Source organism: Amphiura filiformis, chromosome 2 (assembly GCF_039555335.1).
Source record: "Amphiura filiformis chromosome 2, Afil_fr2py, whole genome shotgun sequence".
In the NCBI taxonomy this organism is placed as follows: domain Eukaryota; kingdom Metazoa; phylum Echinodermata; class Ophiuroidea; order Amphilepidida; family Amphiuridae; genus Amphiura; species Amphiura filiformis.
Genome location: NC_092629.1, coordinates 76604348 through 76624959, shown reverse-complemented (window position 1 = coordinate 76624959; position 20612 = coordinate 76604348). Strand labels below are relative to the sequence as shown.

Below are 20612 nucleotides of genomic sequence, written 5' to 3'. Positions count from 1 at the left end.
AATAGGGTTTCATTGATAGTTTGGCAAAACGGGGTTGCTGATCCCGAGCGGGCCGAGCGGCGATGGCGGGTTAAGTTTGGGTCGATAGAAGACCAGGGTGGTGATGGCTAAAAGTAACTGAGACTTCACACAAGATGTACATAATCATTCAACGTTCTTGTTCTTTTCTTGGTTCATTTGACATCACCATATGAACATGATGAAAGTACTTTCAATATCTCCAATGTTTAAGCTTACTGTACAAAATCACACAAAAATCACTCAGTCAATCGTCCCAAATCATGCTCTGCAATCACAATATTCCTCTGCAATTTCAATGTCACCTCATTATTATTGATTTGATATGATTTTCCCTTGTATAAAACGGTTTTCAAATCAAGTTTCACATTGTAAACACACTCGTGCAGGCAACCATCTCCAATTCACGTGCAATCAAGGTCAAAGGTTACTACCCAAAATAACAGCTTATGGGCGCACCCCACTAAATTGAATGAACAGAATACCATTTTACTACACAACCCCTCCTTTGCCCAAGCGCTGACCCAGCGCGTCCAAACCAAGAAACAACAAAAACAAGAAAAAAAATAATTTGGGAAAAGCAATTTGCATTACCATGAACTATAAGCTGCCCCCTACATGTCTACAGTGCAGTATCAACAATGAATGTGTCTTTAAACAGCAATATTTGGCACATAATGTCACATGATAAAAATGAAGTACACGATTGATCACTCAGAAAAGCTACATTTTTTTTCCTGGAAGTCGACCATCCAACTAGTAAAAGCAAGACAGAGGACAACCACAAAATTTCAAGTCTCAAGCCCAACCAGTTAAGACAAGACTGGAAACTTGAAATATCTAAATCTAAAAAAAAAAACCTTCTCCTGGAAGGCAACTATCCAACTACTTAAAGCAAGACAGATGACAACCGTGGAGATCCAAGTCCCCAGTCCAACCAGTTAAGGCAAGACTGGAAACTTGAAATACTTATTGTCTACAAAAAAAAACCTTCTCCTGGAAGGCAACTATCCAACTACTTAAAGCAAGACAGATGACAACCATGGAGATCCAAGTCCCCAGTCCAACCAGTTAAGGCAAGACTGGAAACTTGAAATGCTTTAAAAAATGATTACAATTTGCAAATGTGTACCAAAAACATTTTGAATACATAACAAAAGAATGAACCCAGCTGTTGTAGATCTTGCACATAAAAACACAAAATGACAAAAGTGAATAATTCCTTTTTCTGTACAATCTTCCAGCAGATGTCTATAATGCATCAAACTACCATGCTACATACTCCACAGACTTGTAAAAATCGGTGCGAGCCATAATTTCCTCCTTCCTTACAATACTCATAATAAATGTCTATACATGCATTTAACAAATCTATACCATGTCACTTCTGTTTATTAATAACACTCAACACAGTCTTGGCATTTAAACACCATCTAGCGTTGTCTGCTCCTTCCTCTGAATCATCCATACACCAACAAAATCCCACCGCTGCCACCATGTTTGGCAAAACGGGGTTCGTTGATCCCGAGCGGGCCGAGCGGCGATGACTGGGTAAGTTTGGGTCGATAGAAGACCAGGGTGGTGATGGCTAAAAGTAACTGAGACTTCACACAAGATGTACATAATCATTCAACGTTCTTGTTCTTTTCTTGGTTCATTTGACATCACCATATGAACATGATGAAAGTACTTTCAATATCTCCAATGTTTAAGCTTACTGTACAAAATCACACAAAAATCACTCAGTCAATCGTCCCAAATCATGCTCTGCAATCACAATATTCCTCTGCAATTTCAATGTCACCTCATTATTATTGATTTGATATGATTTTCCCTTGTATAAAACGGTTTTCAAATCAAGTTTCACATTGTAAACACACTCGTGCAGGCAGCCATCTCCAATTCACGTGCAATCAAGGTCAAAGGTTACTACCCAAAATAACAGCTTATGGGCGCACCCCACTAAATTGAATGAACAGAATACCATTTTACTACAATAGTCTATTGATCATAACCAACGCGCGTGCAAAATGACAATAGAACTGGGTCATGCATGTTATGTGCCTACCATATTTGAATTGACAGTGAGGCGGGGCTATCATAATTGATGCCACAGTCATGTTACATAGCTTGATAATAATTTGGAAGGGAGTTTACTATCAAAGGGGAACAGTCTGGGTTTAGGAGAGCTATTATAAAAAAATAAACAAGTTGCTCTGTAGATTAATTGAGTTTTCGTCGACACACTAGGAGCACTATAACTTTGTTGTCATTTATAATTAGAGCTTAGTGGTGTGTTGTTTTAATCTTTGGAGTGAAGGAGAAGGTGGTTTTAGCTTTAATTATTTACCCACAGATGGAACCCAGACAGTGGGACAGTCTAGCGCCAGCCAGTGCTCCAAAGGGTGCCTGCTCAAAGACATTTTGCTGGGGGGAGGGGGTGAATGCATTAAGCTAGTGCAAATAATAATTTTAAACATTTTAAAGGGTGCCTGCTCAAACACAGTGCAAAGGTGTACGGCCGTGTGTCCTGAACTCGCCACCCTTAGCGTTACATGACAAATATTATGAATTTTTACACCAACCGGGTTTCTAATTAGATTATCTCGACAATCATCAACCCTAAACTAGCAAAAGTGTACATTTTTGGAAAGCTGAAGACAGCAATTCCAATATATACATTTCAACTCATTATACAGGGTGACCTGCAAGTTATACAGGGTGGAATAAAAAAGATTTTGATAAAAAATGGGTCACTCAATGCATTGCTTATTACCGACTTACAGTAATAAACTGGAAGTAAACAACATTCATTTGGTTAGAGGAAATGGAGAGCCAACTGACTTCGGAAGAAACCAAAATCACAGTTGTTTTGTAATCTCAGAATATAGGGTGTCCCCAAGTATGTTAGATTTTTTTACAATTCAACATATTTTGAAACTAAACATTTTCCCCCTAACCCATACAGAAAAATTATGTCCATATTTAGATTCCCCGTCAAATTTCCCTTCAGAAAATCTATACTTTGACTATGATAGGATAAGTAATTAAAATTTTACAGTAACTTTCAGATTTTGAAGACATCTGCATTACTTACTACAGTGTTTAATATGACAACGGGTAGTTTTGTATGGAAAAGTTTGTATTTTCTACACTAAACCAATCATAAATGATTAAAAACAATTAGTAGAATTGTTTAGCTGTAAGGCTGTGAGTCGTTTAGATGCTAAATAGAGTCCAAATCCAATTTACAGCCTTTACAGAAGCAGATTACGCACTAAAAATACCAATCCCATAGAGTTTGTGTGTACCACATCCCCACCACCACATCCCCACCACCGCCACCCTGCCCATTCTGAATTCTATGAAGCACAGTGTCAGTATTAAAAAGGTTCAAGTATTTCTTTTTACAGGGTTGAAAGTGCATTTTATTTAGCAATAAAATGAGACCACAAGCATGACAATAACTTCTTGCTTGACAGAGATATCATCATTTGTTTTGAGTCGACTTTGGCAAATTGTAACGTCGCCACCTTTTTTTGGTGGCGAGCTCAAGACACGCGACCGTACTCGAGTGGGTGGGGAGTATCAAAACCGTGAGTTTTTCAGTGACAATTATTTAAAAAAAAAAAAATAAGACACTTGAACACAAATTTTATCTTTTTAAATAAGTTTTTCTTTATTTTTGCATTTTGTGTTGGCCCTCACTGTGGTTTCCCAGGGACTGCCTTTTGAGGAGAGCTAGAGCAATTGCTCCCTTAGTTGATCATTCTCTCCTTACATTTTATTGTAAATGTTCTAAACAGCTCTTCTTGAAGGCTCTAGAAGAGCTTTTTAATGCTCTCCTGCAAATTCCAAAAGACAGTCCCAGGTTTCCATCTTCTGTCAAAGCTGGAATCTGCATCAGAAAACAGAAATAAAACAAAATGTAACTCATACATGTATGTTCATTTGTATATTAGGGGGCTATCATTTTCTGCGGAAGGGGGCTCCCAAATTTATAAAAAGTCAGCATCAATATAATTGTGATCCCCTATTTTGGCAACAAAATTTTATGACCCCTCCCCCACCACCCACTGATACACCTTACCTCCTGAAGAGGCTAAAATTGTATTCAGTCTTTTTAAATAAAATAAACACACTATCTGTGGTCATCTTGCGTCGCTTGCGACTCCCTACATTTTGGTCATCAAAAGTTTTATGACCCCCGTATTTTTCTTTCCCAAACAATAAGACCCCTCGTATATTTGGGACCCCCCCATCCAAAGAAAATCATAGCCTCTATTCTAGCCTTGAAAGTGAAGCTCTTGTCAAGCAAATTCGATGCTAGACAAGACAATTCATTGAATCATTTTTAACAGTATGCAATGCCTTCATCCAATGATTATCAGAATAGAGGCATGCAATACAACGTCACTCATAACAGAGTCATCGGTCTGAAGAATGTGTCATTATTATTATTATGTCAAAATTTTCAACATTTCTTTGTTACGTTTCTGGCAGGGAGGGAGGGGGTCGGCTGAGAAACGAAACCAGGTACGTTTACAGGACGTCATCGATCTTTTGGTTTGTTCCCTAAGTTACCACAGGAAAATTCGCATAATAATACAATATAACATGTGATAGGTATGAATGGTTGGTTTATTGCATACACACTCTATACTCTTCAAAATCTTAAAGGGAATGACAATTTCTGGCCTCATGGCCATCTTTTCCATAATGGTATCTTTATATATAAAATCTGTCTTTAATTATTGAAGAAAAGAATTGATTGATTGATTGGTTTGATTTTATTCAGGGTTTAACTACTTCAGATTGATTGAATGATATTTTTTTATTAAATTTTATTCATTTATCAGATGCCAACTGTAATAGGATTTGAGGGAAGTGCCAATAAGATTGGTATAGGTATAGTACGAGATGGAGTGGTGTTATCTAACCCAAGACACACCTATATCACTCCACCAGGACAAGGTAAGCCTATAGGCCAATAAGATCAATTGGTATTTATTTTATTTATTTATTTATTACACTTTATCACTGGCACAGAATACAAAAAATATAATATTGCACGTAAGTTACATCAAAAATAACACAATATCATGAAAGACACAAAATTTGTTTTAAAACGTCCAGTGAATAGCTGGAGCGAACATGTGCCAAGCACCTCTAAGACCACCCCACCAAATCCAAAAAAGAAGGGAAGGGAAAAATAAATTAGAAGGGGAAAATGCAGGTAAGTTACACTTGCCTGCAATTTGGACAATTACAAAAAAGGTCCAAGTGCAAACACAAGTTGCATTAAATTTGAACTGGTAAAACTCCAAAACTTGTTACTTGAAGCAACATAAGGCCAAAAAAAAAAAAGATGTTTGCTTGCCCTCAACCGACCGACCCTAATTCTGGAAATCAGAAAAAAAGTTGTTTTTTCTATTTACTGTACAAAAGAATACCGACCCTATTTTTGGAAATTCCTGAAAAAGTTTTTTTTTTTTTTTTTTCAAATTTTTGCATTCTGAAGATGTAAAAAAATGTATTTTAGAGCTTGTGTTCAACATTTTAGTTGTTTTGTAATGTTAGTTGATTCATTTTGACACCAAAATTGTCAAATTTTTCATATTTTGAGCCTTAGTTAATACAAACAGTAGAGTTTGCTAGTAATTAAAAAAAAAAAAAAAAGAAATCCCGACCGACCGACCCAATTGTTAAAATTCAATTGAGGGCAAGCAAACAATTTTTTTTTCTTGACCTAATTTGTAGATCTGATAATACTAGGGAGCCGGCTCCAAATGGGCAACATACTCTGAAAAAAGCCTATCTTGTGGCACTCAGTTTTAGAAAGCTGATTTACCAGTAACAAAGGATCAGAGGAAAATCTGGTGGTGGGACGGTCTTTGTTAATAATACCATTAAAAACTACATAATCATCTACAATCTTAGAAATATTTGTTCGAACACTTTTAAGGCCTTATTGGAAATGGTCCCCCTTCTACCCCTGTACAATGTTGTCATGCCCAATATGCTCATCTTTACCATATCTTCTCCCAACATTGTTTGGTGGGGAAAGGGGAGGGGGCATGCTTAAGATGAACATTGAGACAACACTATTATAATTCTTAGTTTCCAGTGACTCATATAGCGTCGCACTATGCTAAGAAGAACATGGGAATTACAGTGGGTGTTCGAACACATTTTTTCCGGGATTGTCTACAAAATTGCTTAGCAAAATCATCTGATTTTCGTTTTTGGACAATAACTCTGCAGTTACACCACCGATCTTAATGCAATTTGGTACACATGTCAGAAACATAATTTGCTATCATCTCACAAAATATGGAGGAAATCAATGAATATTTGGATAGCGGTCAGTTACCATAGATTTAATATAGCGTTTTGTACACACAAATATAGGCCTTAATGGTTTATGTGCTATGTTAATTGCGCATATGTATATAATGATATAATAAATTAAGAGGAGGGATTAAAATTTAATTTTAACTGTATGGTAAATTGGGGGGGGCATCGAGCGAGGGAGAGAGAGAGCGAGTTATAGGAAGGGAGAGATATACGCACCGGATACCCACATTTATTGTTTTAAAAATTGTTGATAATAAAAACATTACTTGACCAATATTTAAGAAAATCAGCCTAATGTGTGAAATTGTGTTCATTAAACATTTTAAATACACCATGGTTAGGATGGTCAAATGGTAAATCATAATGATTTACACACATAGACAAGCACACATATCCATCGATTTACCATATAATAGAAAAGTACATCTTATTCTTCTTTATGTTTTGTGGTCAACCGTGCATACTGTGTGTTTTCAATGGGGAGATGAGCAACGATTCACCTTTACCATGAATAGGGTTTCACACTTTCAGTGTACATAATTATACCCACAGAAGAGACAACGCAAATCATGTTTTTAATGAACTTTGCCCATGTGAGATTGCATATAGGCCTAATAATAAAGCTCATTATCTATCATGCTCATAATGATCAGTGTTTATTTAATCGGAAAACAGCATTTTTGAAGCGTCTATATTTTCTTTTATTCCAATCAAAATAATGACAATCATGAAATAACCCTGAACTTGCATACCAATCATTGAATATGTCAGTTAAAATTGAGTTGTCTTATACATTGCGCATGTGTGTCTTTTAATGTGCAATTGGTCTTGAACTTGAAAAATATTGACCTGCAAGTGACATTTGCACTTTTTGTTACTTTTAATTCTTCATTCTTTTTTAATTCATGGTTTTCTTTTTAGTGTGATTGTTCGTTTTATCTTCTTTTATTTCTATTTTGTATTTTCTTTGCTATTTTGTTTTGGTTTCCTTTCATTGTTTCTTTCATTTTTTTGGTGGGGGTGTCTTTAATGATTTATTTTTCTTTTTCTTTGTCTTTGCTTGAATTCTTTGAGGTATACTTTCGTGGGGTCAGGAATTACTGGTTTGGAAGGAGAAGTTTGGCAAAGCAATGTACATAGGTTGGTAGAGTTCGTTGCATTATTTTGCTATCTACTGCAGATAACAATGATAAATTTGCATCCCACATCCGTGTGATGTTTGCTTGACGGTTCCCTTAGTGTCATAGCAAACATAAAAGATGGTGAATGATTTTCCAAAAAGATTGTCAACCTTTTAACTATCCAAATTGCTATGTTTTAAAATGTTTGGGGCTACAATGTATGTATAAGGTATTCTACGTCTTATTCGACTTAACTTAGTCAAAATTTGATGAAAATATATGTTTAAAGTGACCGATCCCTGAAATATTTGTGACTGTAATGTAATATTTTTTATTCCCTATGTTCCTTAGTATATATAAATTAACATGTCTAAGTTTTATTTCAATCGCTCTACTGGTTCTGAAGTTGTGAACCCTAATGTGAAGTAGCAAACACTGATTTTGGAATTCCTCAGACAATCTTAGAAATATTTGTTCGAACACTTTTAAGGCCTTATTGGAAATGGTCCCCCTTCTACCCCTGTACAATGTTGTCATGCCCAATATGCTCATCTTTACCATATCTTCTCCCAACATTGTTTGGTGGGGAAAGGGCCGCAGTGTTGTAGTCAAGACCTCTATGTCCGAGACCGAGACCGAGACCAAGACCTGCCCGTCCGAGATCGAGACCGAGACCGAGACCAAACCTTCCGAGACCAAGACCACCCCTTCCGAGACCGAGACCTCTAAGTTCCGAGACCAAGACCGAGACCGAGACCTTGGTTTAATCCCGGTGGATACTCAAGTTTGGTTTGGGTAGGGGTACTGGTGTGCCGCTGAGAATTTGAAAGAGAACCCATCATTGTAAAAAAAAAAAATTTGGATCCTCAGTTTAACACTATTTGTCTTAATTTTTACAATTTTTCCTCCAAATTTTAAGAAAATTTCATAAATGTTGGCTACAGTGGAGGCAAAATTAGGCTAGTGCGTGAAGCAATTGAGCAATTTTACCATATTTGGGCCCAAAACACAGTGTTTTTCATGCTGAAAAGAAGATGCACCCTGCACAGCAGACAGGGTCTAATTCTGCATAAAACCGGCAAGCGTTATTTCTATAGATCTGCTGCGCATTCAAATTGCATTGTATTGCATCGTAATTTCATTTGTGTCTATGCTAATTATGTTTACACAACATGAACTCATGTGTTTTCAAGCAAATTCGCCGATAATAGGTGATCAAAAGCGATCGGAATGTTACAAAAGTACAGATCGCATTCAGCTTACTTCATATGAGATGATCTGTGGAAAAATACGGCATAATTTGTCTTGGTGTTTGCGGAATGCCATGCAGTAAAATATTAATACGTTGCAATTCATGATTGACAACTAACAATCGGCGTGTCCTTCGTATCCTCCACTGTCAATTTCTTATCCACTCACTAATCCTCACAAAAGCTTTGTGTTGATTACGTAATGTGTGGAGGCAAATTGCAATAAGTACAATGAAATAATGAGTAGGGCGGGCTCCGAGGCGGGTTTCTTCTTCATCTTACGTAACAGTATTGTTCTCCAAAAAACCCGGAAGCTTGTCGTTTGGAGCTCTAGCTGAAATACAGCAAGAAAATGTAAGATAGTAAATGTAAACCTGTATTTTAGCTAGAGTATCTCGAGCTACTGCACAGGGCAACTATTTGTTCATCTATTTAATGGAGAATATTCCCCTTGCAAAAGTTTAGTGGGATCCTCGCTTCCGCATCTGCCCACATATGTTTAATCATGAACTGAAATTGGAAGCTCACATACGAACATGCTACTTTTGATTCATTTATAACTTTTTATATACCTTTATAAAATGATTTCTGTATCTTTATTCTTAACAATTTCTTCAACATTCATTGAAATTTAGGGTAAGGAATAAAAATAATGAACAACAATAGAAAATCATATCTTTTTCTTCAGGTCTCGACAGGTCTCGACCAAAAAAACGTTCGAGACCGAGACTTTTGAGGTCCGAGACCGAGACTTTTGAGTTCCGAGACCAAGACCTTGACATCCGAGACCGAGACACTGCAAAACCAGGTCTCGAGATGGTCTCGAGACCGAGACCTGGTCTCGAGACCTACAACACTGGAAAGGGGAGGGGGCATGCTTAAGATGAACATTGAGACAACACTATTATAATTCTTAGTTTCCAGTGACTCATATAGCGTGCGCACTATGCTAAGAAGAACATGGGAATTACAGTGGGTGTTCGAACACATTTTTTCCGGGATTGTAGATTGATGTCATATAATCCCAGATTGCACTTTAAAAATATATTGAGATCATCATATAGGTATAGTATGAGATGGTATTTTACACTATTTTGGCCAATGATTGGGGTAATTGTTTGTAGGGAACAGGTAGCACAGAGGATGCACAAAGCAATTTTTGGGAACTTCTTTTCTTTTTTCTTCCCCTTCTTTTCTCTTTCTTTTTTCTCCTTTTTCCTTTTCTTTTCCATGCCTTCCCTTCCTTTTTCCCCACCAGCTGACTACACCACTGCCTTCACATGTACACTAATTGCTTATTTTTGGTCAAGTCAAATTTTGAATATTTATTGCAAGATAGTGATCAAAGCAATGCATGAACATTTAAGGATTCCTGTTAACTCTCAAGTTGTTTATGCGGCTGTTTTATTTTGACAACCACACTTACTTGGGTTATAACAGGGATAAAAGTATTCCTTTTCAAATTGTTTGTGTGTTTGTTTAAATTAGTATAGGAAAGAAAAAAAGCAAGGTACACCAACTTGATGTGGGGAAACAAGTAAACTGCAGACTAGACAGTACACAGGGGGACAAAAACAGCAAATGTAGGCAAGAAGTAAGAAGTAGGCAAAGTTCGATAGCCAAAAATCAAAAATTACCATTTCCAAGGCCCACAGAAGTGCTGAACCTGCAAAAACAAGAAGGATCAATGGTAATACAAAACTGCACTAGAACAAGTGATGAAAATCACTTGCATATTTCAGACACGCTAAACCAAACATCCAGAGTAGGCACAAAAACAGGCAAAGTTTGATGGCCAAAAATTGCCAATTCCAGAGCCCACAAAAGTGTCAGGAAAACAGTACACTGGAAGTGATGAAAATCACTGTGTACATAGCAGTCAAACAAAACCAAACAGACAAAATACAACCAACGTTTCGAGCAGATGAACTGCTCTTCTTTAGGGACAGACAACAAAATACAAAGCAAACAACAAGAACTACATGCTGTAGTTTTTAACAAATTGAAGTCAAATTGAACTAGTAGCAAACAAATACAGCAAAATAAGCTGTGTCTTCTCTCAGTGAGGGCGAATTCACTACAAAGACAATACAATGGATAACATAATTTAAGCAATGTACGCCTTGGTGACAAGTTTCATCCTGGAACATTTTTCTGAGTAATACACATTTTTATTGTATTGCAGGTTTTATTCAAACCGACACTGCCAGACATCACCAAAAATATGTTTTGGAAATACTCAGAAAGTAAGTTGTTCAGAGCAGTTTTGCGTTATTACAAACAGTTACACTTTAAAGTCTATGGTAAAAAATATTTTTGCTGGCTTTTAAAATGGGCTGTTCCATTTAAAATCCACACTACTTGTGGAATATTTTGGAAATACCTTCCACCGAAGGGAGTACGAGTTTCAAATAGAATAGACAGTTGAGTTAACTTCCATTTGAAATTCTCACTCCATTTGTGGAAGATATAGGTAAAGCAATGATACAGGGGGTGTATGGGTTTCAAAATGATTAACCCTGACTAATTACATTCTTAAAACATACTCCCCCTGTGGTAGATATTTCCAAAATCTTCCACAGGGTTAGCGTGGATCTTAAATAGAATAGTCAAATTGTGGTTCTGAAATACACTGCAAAAATTTCCCATTATACAGTAAAAGGTAGACCTAAGGCCAATAAAAAAAATTGTTTGCTTGCCCTCAAATGAATTTTAACAATTGGGTCGGTCGGTCGGGACTTCCTTTTTTTTAATTACCGTATTCGTCCGAGTATAGTCCCATGCTCGAGTATAATCCCACCCCCCATTTTTCGAAAAATTTCAGAAATTGTAAAAAAAAAAAAAAAATTTTTTTTTTTTTTTTTTTAAGTTTATTTTTTCGGTTTTGGAGTGTCCCTGGACCTAGACCTAGATGCTAGGATCATTCACAATTGGGGGGTGGGATTATACTCGAATTTCAAAAAAAAAAAAAAAAATTCAAGATATTTTTATTTTTAATATGAAAATTGATAATTTGTATTCATGTCATACTCTATTAATGATTTCAAAATGCATTGAATTTGAATGCATTTTGAAATCATTAATAGAGTATGACATGAAAACAAAGTATCAATTTTCATATTAAAAATACAAAATATCTTGAAATTTTTTTTTTTGAAATTGAGTATAATCCCACCCCCAATTGTGAAAAATGTTCACATAAAAAACGGGTGGGACTATACTCGGACCAATACGGTACTAGCAAACTCTACTTTGTTTGTATTAATTAAAGCTCAAAATATGAAAAATCAGATAATTTTGGTGTCAAAATGAATCAACTAACATTACAAAACAACTAAAATGTTGAACACAAGCTCTAAAATACATTTTTTTTTCAAGAATGTAAAAATTTAGAAAGAAAAAAAAACTTTTTCAAGAATTTCCAAAAATAGGGTCGATATTCTTTTGTACAGTAAATAGAAAAAAAACCTTTTTTCTGATTTCCAAAATTGGGGTCGGTCGGTTGAGGGCAAGTAAACATCTTTTTTTTTTGCCTAATGCAGTATCGTTTTAATGCACCCAAAAATCTTGTGGTTGGAAATTACGTAATGTTGTTGGTGCAGAGGAGTCAACCCTGAGAAAGTGAACCATCCCCAGTTCTGATATCTGCAATCAACCCTAGGTTCCAGGATTGTGCATGATATTTACATTATTATTTATGTTGTGCCAGTGTAAAGATATATTATTTGGGGACATAAAGGATACTACATTACCCTTTATTTCAATTTTTTTACTCCAAAATAGTGAGATTTCAATTATATCCCATAAAACAGTGGTGCGGTCAGGGACTTGGGTGTGTAATTATAAATTCAAAAAACTGGGTGCATAAATTTAAGATTTGTGTACAAAATATAGAGGCTGTGTGGGCAAAAACTGGGTGTGTATTTACAAATTTGAGTGTGTAAAACACAATCCCTACATGGCTGGCTGCCTAAGCCCTTGGGTGAGGTCATAACATTAATTAGCAAGAGTCAAGTGATTTTGGCAAATTTGTTCATTAGAATCTATAAAGTTGGGTTTTTTGCTTATTATTGCGTGACACAACTTCATGCACATTCAAATTAGGCTATTCCAATTGAAATCCACACTACCCCTGTGGAAGATTTAGCTAAGTCTTCCACAGAGGGAGTATGAGTTTTGAATAGAATAGACAGTTTGATAACTTCCATTTGAAATACTCACTCCAGTTGTGGAAGATATAGGTAAAGCCATAATACAGGGGGAGTATGGGTTTCAAAATGATTAACCCTGACCAATTACATTTAAAAACATACTCCTCTGTGGAAGATATTTCCAAAATCTTCCACAGGGGTAGTGTAGATTTTATCTGGAATAGCCCAATTTGGCTGACTTTAGAAGAGGTTCATGGTGGACAGTCACATATGATTCCACTTCAGATATGAGCAGTGCTGCCAAAACTTTTCAGCGTCAAGGCGCGGCGCATTGACTCGCCAGGCTGCGGTAAAGGATTCTCAAGTAGCCCAATTTTTTAACCTTCCATAAAGTGCCCAATACCAGATATTTGGGCGGATTTACCCGAATTTAATTTTCACTTTTCAATTGGGCGGAAAGGCACTTGTCTTTAAAACTTCCGGTACTTACTGGGAAGTTACTGACCGATCAATAAATGTCACAAAACCCATTGTAATTTCAATTTGGAGCTTCAAATACATCAAATTACTGCCGCGGCCTGAGACTGGTAAAAGTAGCCCAAGTTTAGACTAGTAGCGGCATGCTTTTTTGAGTAGCGGCAAGTGATCGCCAAGTAGCGCGGCATTGGCATCACTGGATATGAGTTGAATATACCTAATTTGTTTTCATTTTCTCTTTATACTTGTAACAGAGCCCTTGATGAAGCCAAGTTAACATCCAAAGATATCGATTGTGTTTGCTACACAAAAGGTGAGACTTATAGACTTGATGTATGTAAAAGTTTCATAGTGAAATAATGTGGTAGTGCATTGAAACTGCATGGATTAGCCACCTTCTTGCATTGAAACTACATGGACATAACAATCTTATTTGCCATTTATCTCAAAATGCACTCAATGTGACTTAATCCCCTTTTAGAACTAGCATCCTTAATTTTATTTAATGATTCGAAAGTGTGTATGGCTGGCCTTCCAAATGGTGTGCAATGTGAAGTTTATAAACACCTCAAAAGAAATAAGTCCCCCTAGCCCTGAACATGTCATCATAACATCGTAAGGTTTCGTTTTGTACCAACAAAACTAACTTTGAAATAATTATATGACAGTTTACTAAGTGCTTTGTGAAAATGAGAGATTTCCATGACTTCAGGGCTGAATGAGCCTAAATTGAAGACAAAAAGTGCCCTTTCCAAAAGTCTCACCTTTTGTGTAGCAAACACAGTCAATATCTTTTGATGTTAACTTGGCTTCAGGGCTCTGTTACAAGTATAAAGAGAAAATGAAAACAAATTAGGTATATTCAACTCATATCCAGTGATGCCAATGCCGCGCTACTTGGCGATCACTTGCCGTTACTCATTCTGTTTTTTGAGTTATGAGACAAAATGGAACCTGCTCTGGAACCAATCTGTGAGCATTGTTTTGTGTGTTTACTTTCTTATGTTTGGAGGTCAATACATGCACCACAATTTTTCAAAAAATGCAAAAATATGTGATTTCCTGCCAAAAAGGCAATTTTTTTTTAATTGGTGATTTTTCCCGAATTTTTTTAAAAATCAACTACAAATAATTGCATCACTTGGCTCTAGGTCAAAGGACTCTCCAAATGCAGGAAAAAAATATGAAAAATAGCAAAAAAAATATAATTGTTTTTGTTAGATTTTTGCCCAAATGTCAATAACCTTATTTGGAGCCAAAATACATGATTTGGGCTGCAAATAACGCAATTGTGTATTTGTAGCAGCCCTATGTTAGTGTTTATGTCTTTGTCCTTATTTTGCAGGTCCTGGAATGGGAGCACCCCTGGTTTCTGTTGCAGTGGTTGCAAGAACAGTAGCGCAGCTGTGGAATGTTCCCATTATCGGTGTCAATCATTGTATTGGACGTATCCTTATAATGTTGAACTTCGACCCATTGTGCCAAAATTTGGCAGTCGGAACTGCCACTTACTTGACCCATGCCACAAATATTTTCTATAAAATAATAAATTAAAAATTAATGAATGAATGGTTTACCTAGAGCTAGCGTGTGGATTTTAGAATTACAACTTAATTACCCATCAGCTTGTGAAAATTATGGAACATGTTGTCTTTTAATTCAGGACGGCATCATTTTACAAATATTTATAAAAAAGCTATATATGTACATATTTTTTAATTACTACATGCTTTTACGGTAAAAAGAAAAAGCACCATAATATCTTAAGTTTTTCTTAACCGGAGTTTATCAGACATAGAAATGGGGAGATTGGTAACTGGCTCTGACAATCCAACAGTACTATATGTCAGTGGAGGAAACACACAGGTAGAGTATTTTACATATACCTCCATGTTTAAAGTGACAGTTGTTGTGATTATTTTCTTAATTTATTTCCTGTAAAATGAAGCAGAGCTTGTTTTTGAAATTTTAACAACTGTCGCTGGCCAGGCCAGTAGAGATAACTTTCAGCTGGTCCGCTATCATTTCAGCTGTTCTTTCATCACACTAGTACATTTTAGAGTCTTGATTTTTGCAGGGTATATTGGTTTAATAAAGTACAATTTAATCGTGTAAAAAAGGAATTTTAAAAATTCAGTGAGGCGTCTTCCTCAGCAAATGTTATAATATGGCTTTAAAGAAATGGCCACTATATTTAAACAAATTCTTTCCTTTCACTTTTTTCACAGGTGATAGCATATAGTCAGAAGAGATACAGAATATTTGGAGAGACCATAGACATTGCCATAGGGAATTGCCTTGATAGGTTCGCAAGGATACTCATGGTAAGAAACAGACATAGACATTGCCATAGGGAATTGCCTTGATAGGTTCGCAAGGATACTCATGGTAAGAAACAGACATAGACATTGCCATAGCGAATTGCCTTGATAGGTTCGCAAGGATACTCATGTTAAGAAACACACATAGACATTGCCATATGGAATTGCCTTGATAGGTTCGCAAGGATACTCATGTTAAGAAACACACATAGACATTGCCATAGGGAATTGCCTTGATAGGTTTGCAAGGATACTCATGGTAAGAAACACACATAGACAGTGCCATAGGGAATTGCCTTGATAGGTTTGCAAGGATACTCATGGTAAGAAACACACATAGACAGTGCCATAGGGAATTGCCTTGATAGGTTTGCAAGGATACTCATGTTAAGAAACACACATAGACATTGCCATAGGGAATTGCCTTGATAGGTTTGCAAGGATACTCATGGTAAGAAACACACATAGACATTGCCATAGGGAATTGCCTTGATAGGTTCAAGCAAGGATACTCATGGTAAGAAACACACATAGACAGTGCCATAAGGAATTGCCTTGATAGGTTTGCAAGGATACTCATGGTAAGAAACACACATAGACATTGCCATAGGGAATTGCCTTGATAGGTTTGCAAGGATACTCATGGTAAGAAACACACATAGACATTGCCATAGGGAATTGCCTTGATAGGTTCGCAAGGATACTCATGGTAAGAAACAGACATAGACATTGCCATAGGGAATTGCCTTGATAGGTTCATAAGGATACTCATGTTAAGAAACACACATAGACATTGCCATAGGGAATTGCCTTGATAGGTTTGCAAGGATACTCATGGTAAGAAACACACATAGACATTGCCATAGGGAATTGCCTTGATAGATTTGCGAGGATACTCATGGTAAGAAACACACTTAGACATTGCCATAGGGAATTGCCTTGATAGGTTCGCAAGGATACTCATGGTAAGAAACACACATAGACATTGCCATAGGGAATTGCCTTGATAGGTTCGCAAGGATACTCATGGTAAGAAACACACATAGACAGTGCCATAAGGAATTGCCTTGATAGGTTCGCAAGGATACTCATGGTAAGAAACACACATAGACATTGCCATAGGGAATTGCCTTGATAGGTTCGCAAGGATACTCATGGTAAGAAACACACATAGACATAGCCATAGGGAATTGCCTTGATAGGTTTGCAAGGATACTCATGGTAAGAAACACACATAGACATTGCCATAGGGAATTGCCTTGATAGGTTTGCAAGGATACTCATGGTAAGAAACACACATATACATTGCCATGTGGAATTGCCTTGATAGGTTTGCAAGGATACTCATGGTAAGAAACACACATAGACATTGCCATATGGAATTGCCTTGATAGGTTTGCAAGGATACTCATGTTAAGAAACACACATAGACATTGCCATAGGGAATTGCCTTGATAGGTTCGCAAGGATACTCATGGTATGAAATGCACATAGACATTGCCATATGGAATTGCCTTGATAGGTTTGCAAGGATACTCATGGTAAGAAACACACATAGACATTGCCATAGGGAATTGCCTTGATAGGTTTGCAAGGATACTCATGGTAAGAAACACACATAGACATTGCCATAGGGAATTGCCTTGATAGGTTTGCAAGTATACTCATGGTAAGAAACACACATAGACATTGCCATAGGGAATTGCCGTGATAGGTTTGCAAGGATACTCATGGTAAGAAACACACATAGACATTGCCATATGGAATTGCCTTGATAGGTTTGCAAGTATACTCATGGTAAGAAACACACATAGACATTGCCATAGGGAATTGCCTTGATAGATTTGCGAGGATACTCATGGTAAGAAACACACATAGACATTGCCATATGGAATTGCCTTGATAGGTTTGCAAGGATACTCATGGTATGAAATGCACATAGACATTGCCATATGGAATTGCCTTGATAGGTTTGCAAGGATACTCATGGTAAGAAACACACATAGACATTGCCATATGGAATTGCCTTGATAGGTTTGCAAGGATACTCATGGTAAGAAACACACATAGACATTGCCATAGGGAATTGCCTTGATAGATTTGCAAGGATACTCATGGTAAGAAACACACATAGACATTGCCATAGGGAATTGCCTTGATAGGTTTGCAAGGATACTCATGGTAAGAAACACACATAGACATTGCCATAGGGAATTGCCTTGATAGGTTTGCAAGGATACTCATGGTAAGAAACACACATAGACATTGCCATAGGGAATTGCCTTGATAGATTTGCAAGGATACTCATGGTAAGAAACACACATAGACATTGCCATAGGGAATTGCCTTGATAGGTTCGCAAGGATACTCATGGTAAGAAACACACATAGACAGTGCCATAAGGAATTGCCTTGATAGGTTTGCAAGGATACTCATGGTAAGAAACACACATAGACATTGCCATAGGGAATTGCCTTGATAGGTTTGCAAGGATACTCATGGTAAGAAACACACATAGACATTGCCATAGGGAATTGCCTTGATAGATTTGCAAGGATACTCATGGTAAGAAACACACATAGACATTGCCATAGGGAATTGCCTTGATAGGTTATAAGGATACTCATGGTAAGAAACACACATAGACAGTGCCATAAGGAATTGCCTTGATAGGTTTGCAAGGATACTCATGGTAAGAAACACACATAGACATTGCCATAGGGAATTGCCTTGATAGGTTTGCAAGGATACTCATGGTAAGAAACACACATAGACATTGCCATAGGGAATTGCCTTGATAGGTTCGCAAGGATACTCATGGTAAGAAACACACATAGACAGTGCCATAAGGAATTGCCTTGATAGGTTTGCAAGGATACTCATGGTAAGAAACACACATATACATTGCCATAGGGAATTGCCTTGATAGGTTTGCAAGGATACTCATGGTAAGAAACACACATAGACATTGCCATAGGGAATTGCCTTGATAGGTTTGCAAGGATACTCATGGTAAGAAACACACATAGACATTGCCATAGGGAATTGCCTTGATAGGTTTGCAAGGATACTCATGGTAAGAAACACACATAGACATTGCCATATGGAATTGCCTTGATAGATTCGCAAGTATACTCATGGTATGAAATGCACATAGACATTGCCATAGGGAATTGCCTTGATAGATTTGCAAGGATACTCGTGGTAAGAAACGCACTACATAAAGCTGAATATGCTGTCAAAGTCATGTAATAATCAGATTAACTACCATAGCAATGGATGAATACAATTTTTGAATAGATCGCCCTCCACTACAAGCAGGTTGCACTGATCACCTGTGTATGTCTGCAATCATAGATTGAATACAATACCGCTCTTTTCAAAGATACTAATCTTACAGATGCAAGTGATTAGCATTTCGTTGACATCTATGGTTCAATACATATTGGTAGCGTGCGAACATTGTAGTGCAGGGCGATTTGTTCAAAAATTGTATTCATCTGTTGCTATGGTAATTAATCCTGTTACACCATCACATTGACAGTGTATATACACTTGAATGGGTTATTCTTTTGAAATTCATACACCCCTAATCTTCCACACAGGGAGTGTGAATTTCAAATTACCGTAAAACCCCGTCTACAAGCATATATTGTGGTTCTGATGAAAGCTACATTAATCCAGTCGCCATTATGGAGTTTGAGCAAATAAATTACGGTTCCAAGCATATACAAACAAGTATTATTTTAAGACCGATCAATTGTATTGGTATATTAACGCTTGCTTCGAATTAATTAAGCTTTTATAGAAAACACTATATATGCTTGTAGACGGGGTTTTACGGTATGTTACCTCAATGGGTGATTCCATTTGAAATATACACCCCCTGTAACAATAATACACTAATTTCATAAATAGCTTATAAGATAGCGAGTATATTTTAGTCAGATTTGATATCTTTTATTTACAAGTACCCATAATCTTGTTTGTATTTCCAGTTATCTAATGATCCAAGTCCAGGGTACAACATAGAACAAATGGCAAAAAAGTAAGTTGAAGTCATCTTTCCGAAACATAACAATTCTCTTGTGGGGGGTGGGGGTAACATTTTCAATTGGTATGCAAAAAGGCGTTGACCTCTCCTCCCCTCCTTTACCCCCTTGTGCCAAGTATTCAAATGCGGGTATCTCATATTCCATATCTTGAATGATTTATGCAATTGATCAAATTATATTGAATAGATTCAATCCAAATTTTATTTATACACAGAAAGGCCCAGATCAGCATGTGAGCTGGTCTTCGCTGGGGCCATGTTTAGATGTTTTTGAACTATTTTTCTATGCCATTTTATTGCATAATTTCAAAAGGTGCCCTTGAAATTTGTTGCAAAAATATGCTTAATTCTATGTGCCCCTTTTGAATTGCCAAAAATGGTTTGCCCACCCTTCAGCTTGCCACAAAACAAAAATGCTTGCCTTCACTTCAATTATACCTACTCCCAACCAAACATGTGTACAACCAAAATGATGCACTTGTCAGCTGCTACATGTATCTCATTTCACAAAATAGCTAGAAATAAGTACTAGACTCATCTCAAGTGGAGGTCACTTCAAATCATCTCCAAGTCACATGGTTTAGGAATGTTCTCTCCATGTGACTTGATGATGAGTCTAGTATTTATTCCTAGCTATTAAAAATGACACGCATGAATGTACACATATATAATTATTACTCCACTGCTTATCTCTTATTATAATACATCGTTGACTTTATTCCATTGTGGCGTAAGGTGATTTTTGGTAATTTTTTTGTAATCGGCACGTATGTTTTTAATGATGTTCTGTTTCATTTTGCTAAGTATCAGCAGCCAAAATTAGCTAATTGATTATTAATGAATTAAATTTGGCATATGGTTAC

The 20612-nt window shown here is 36.7% G+C and overlaps 1 protein-coding gene across 1 annotated transcript in view; it reads left to right on the top strand.

Annotated features, from left to right (window-relative positions):
* LOC140146640 (probable tRNA N6-adenosine threonylcarbamoyltransferase) overlaps positions 1-20612 on the top strand; it is a 50533-nt gene that overhangs the window by 4530 nt on the left and 25391 nt on the right. The window contains exons 2-8 of the mRNA XM_072168512.1: positions 4878-4992; positions 10932-10992; positions 13629-13687; positions 14720-14821; positions 15167-15240; positions 15603-15698; positions 19694-19743. Coding sequence (XP_072024613.1) covers positions 4878-4992; positions 10932-10992; positions 13629-13687; positions 14720-14821; positions 15167-15240; positions 15603-15698; positions 19694-19743 — 557 coding nt within the window. The remainder of the gene's footprint in view (positions 1-4877; positions 4993-10931; positions 10993-13628; positions 13688-14719; positions 14822-15166; positions 15241-15602; positions 15699-19693; positions 19744-20612) is intronic.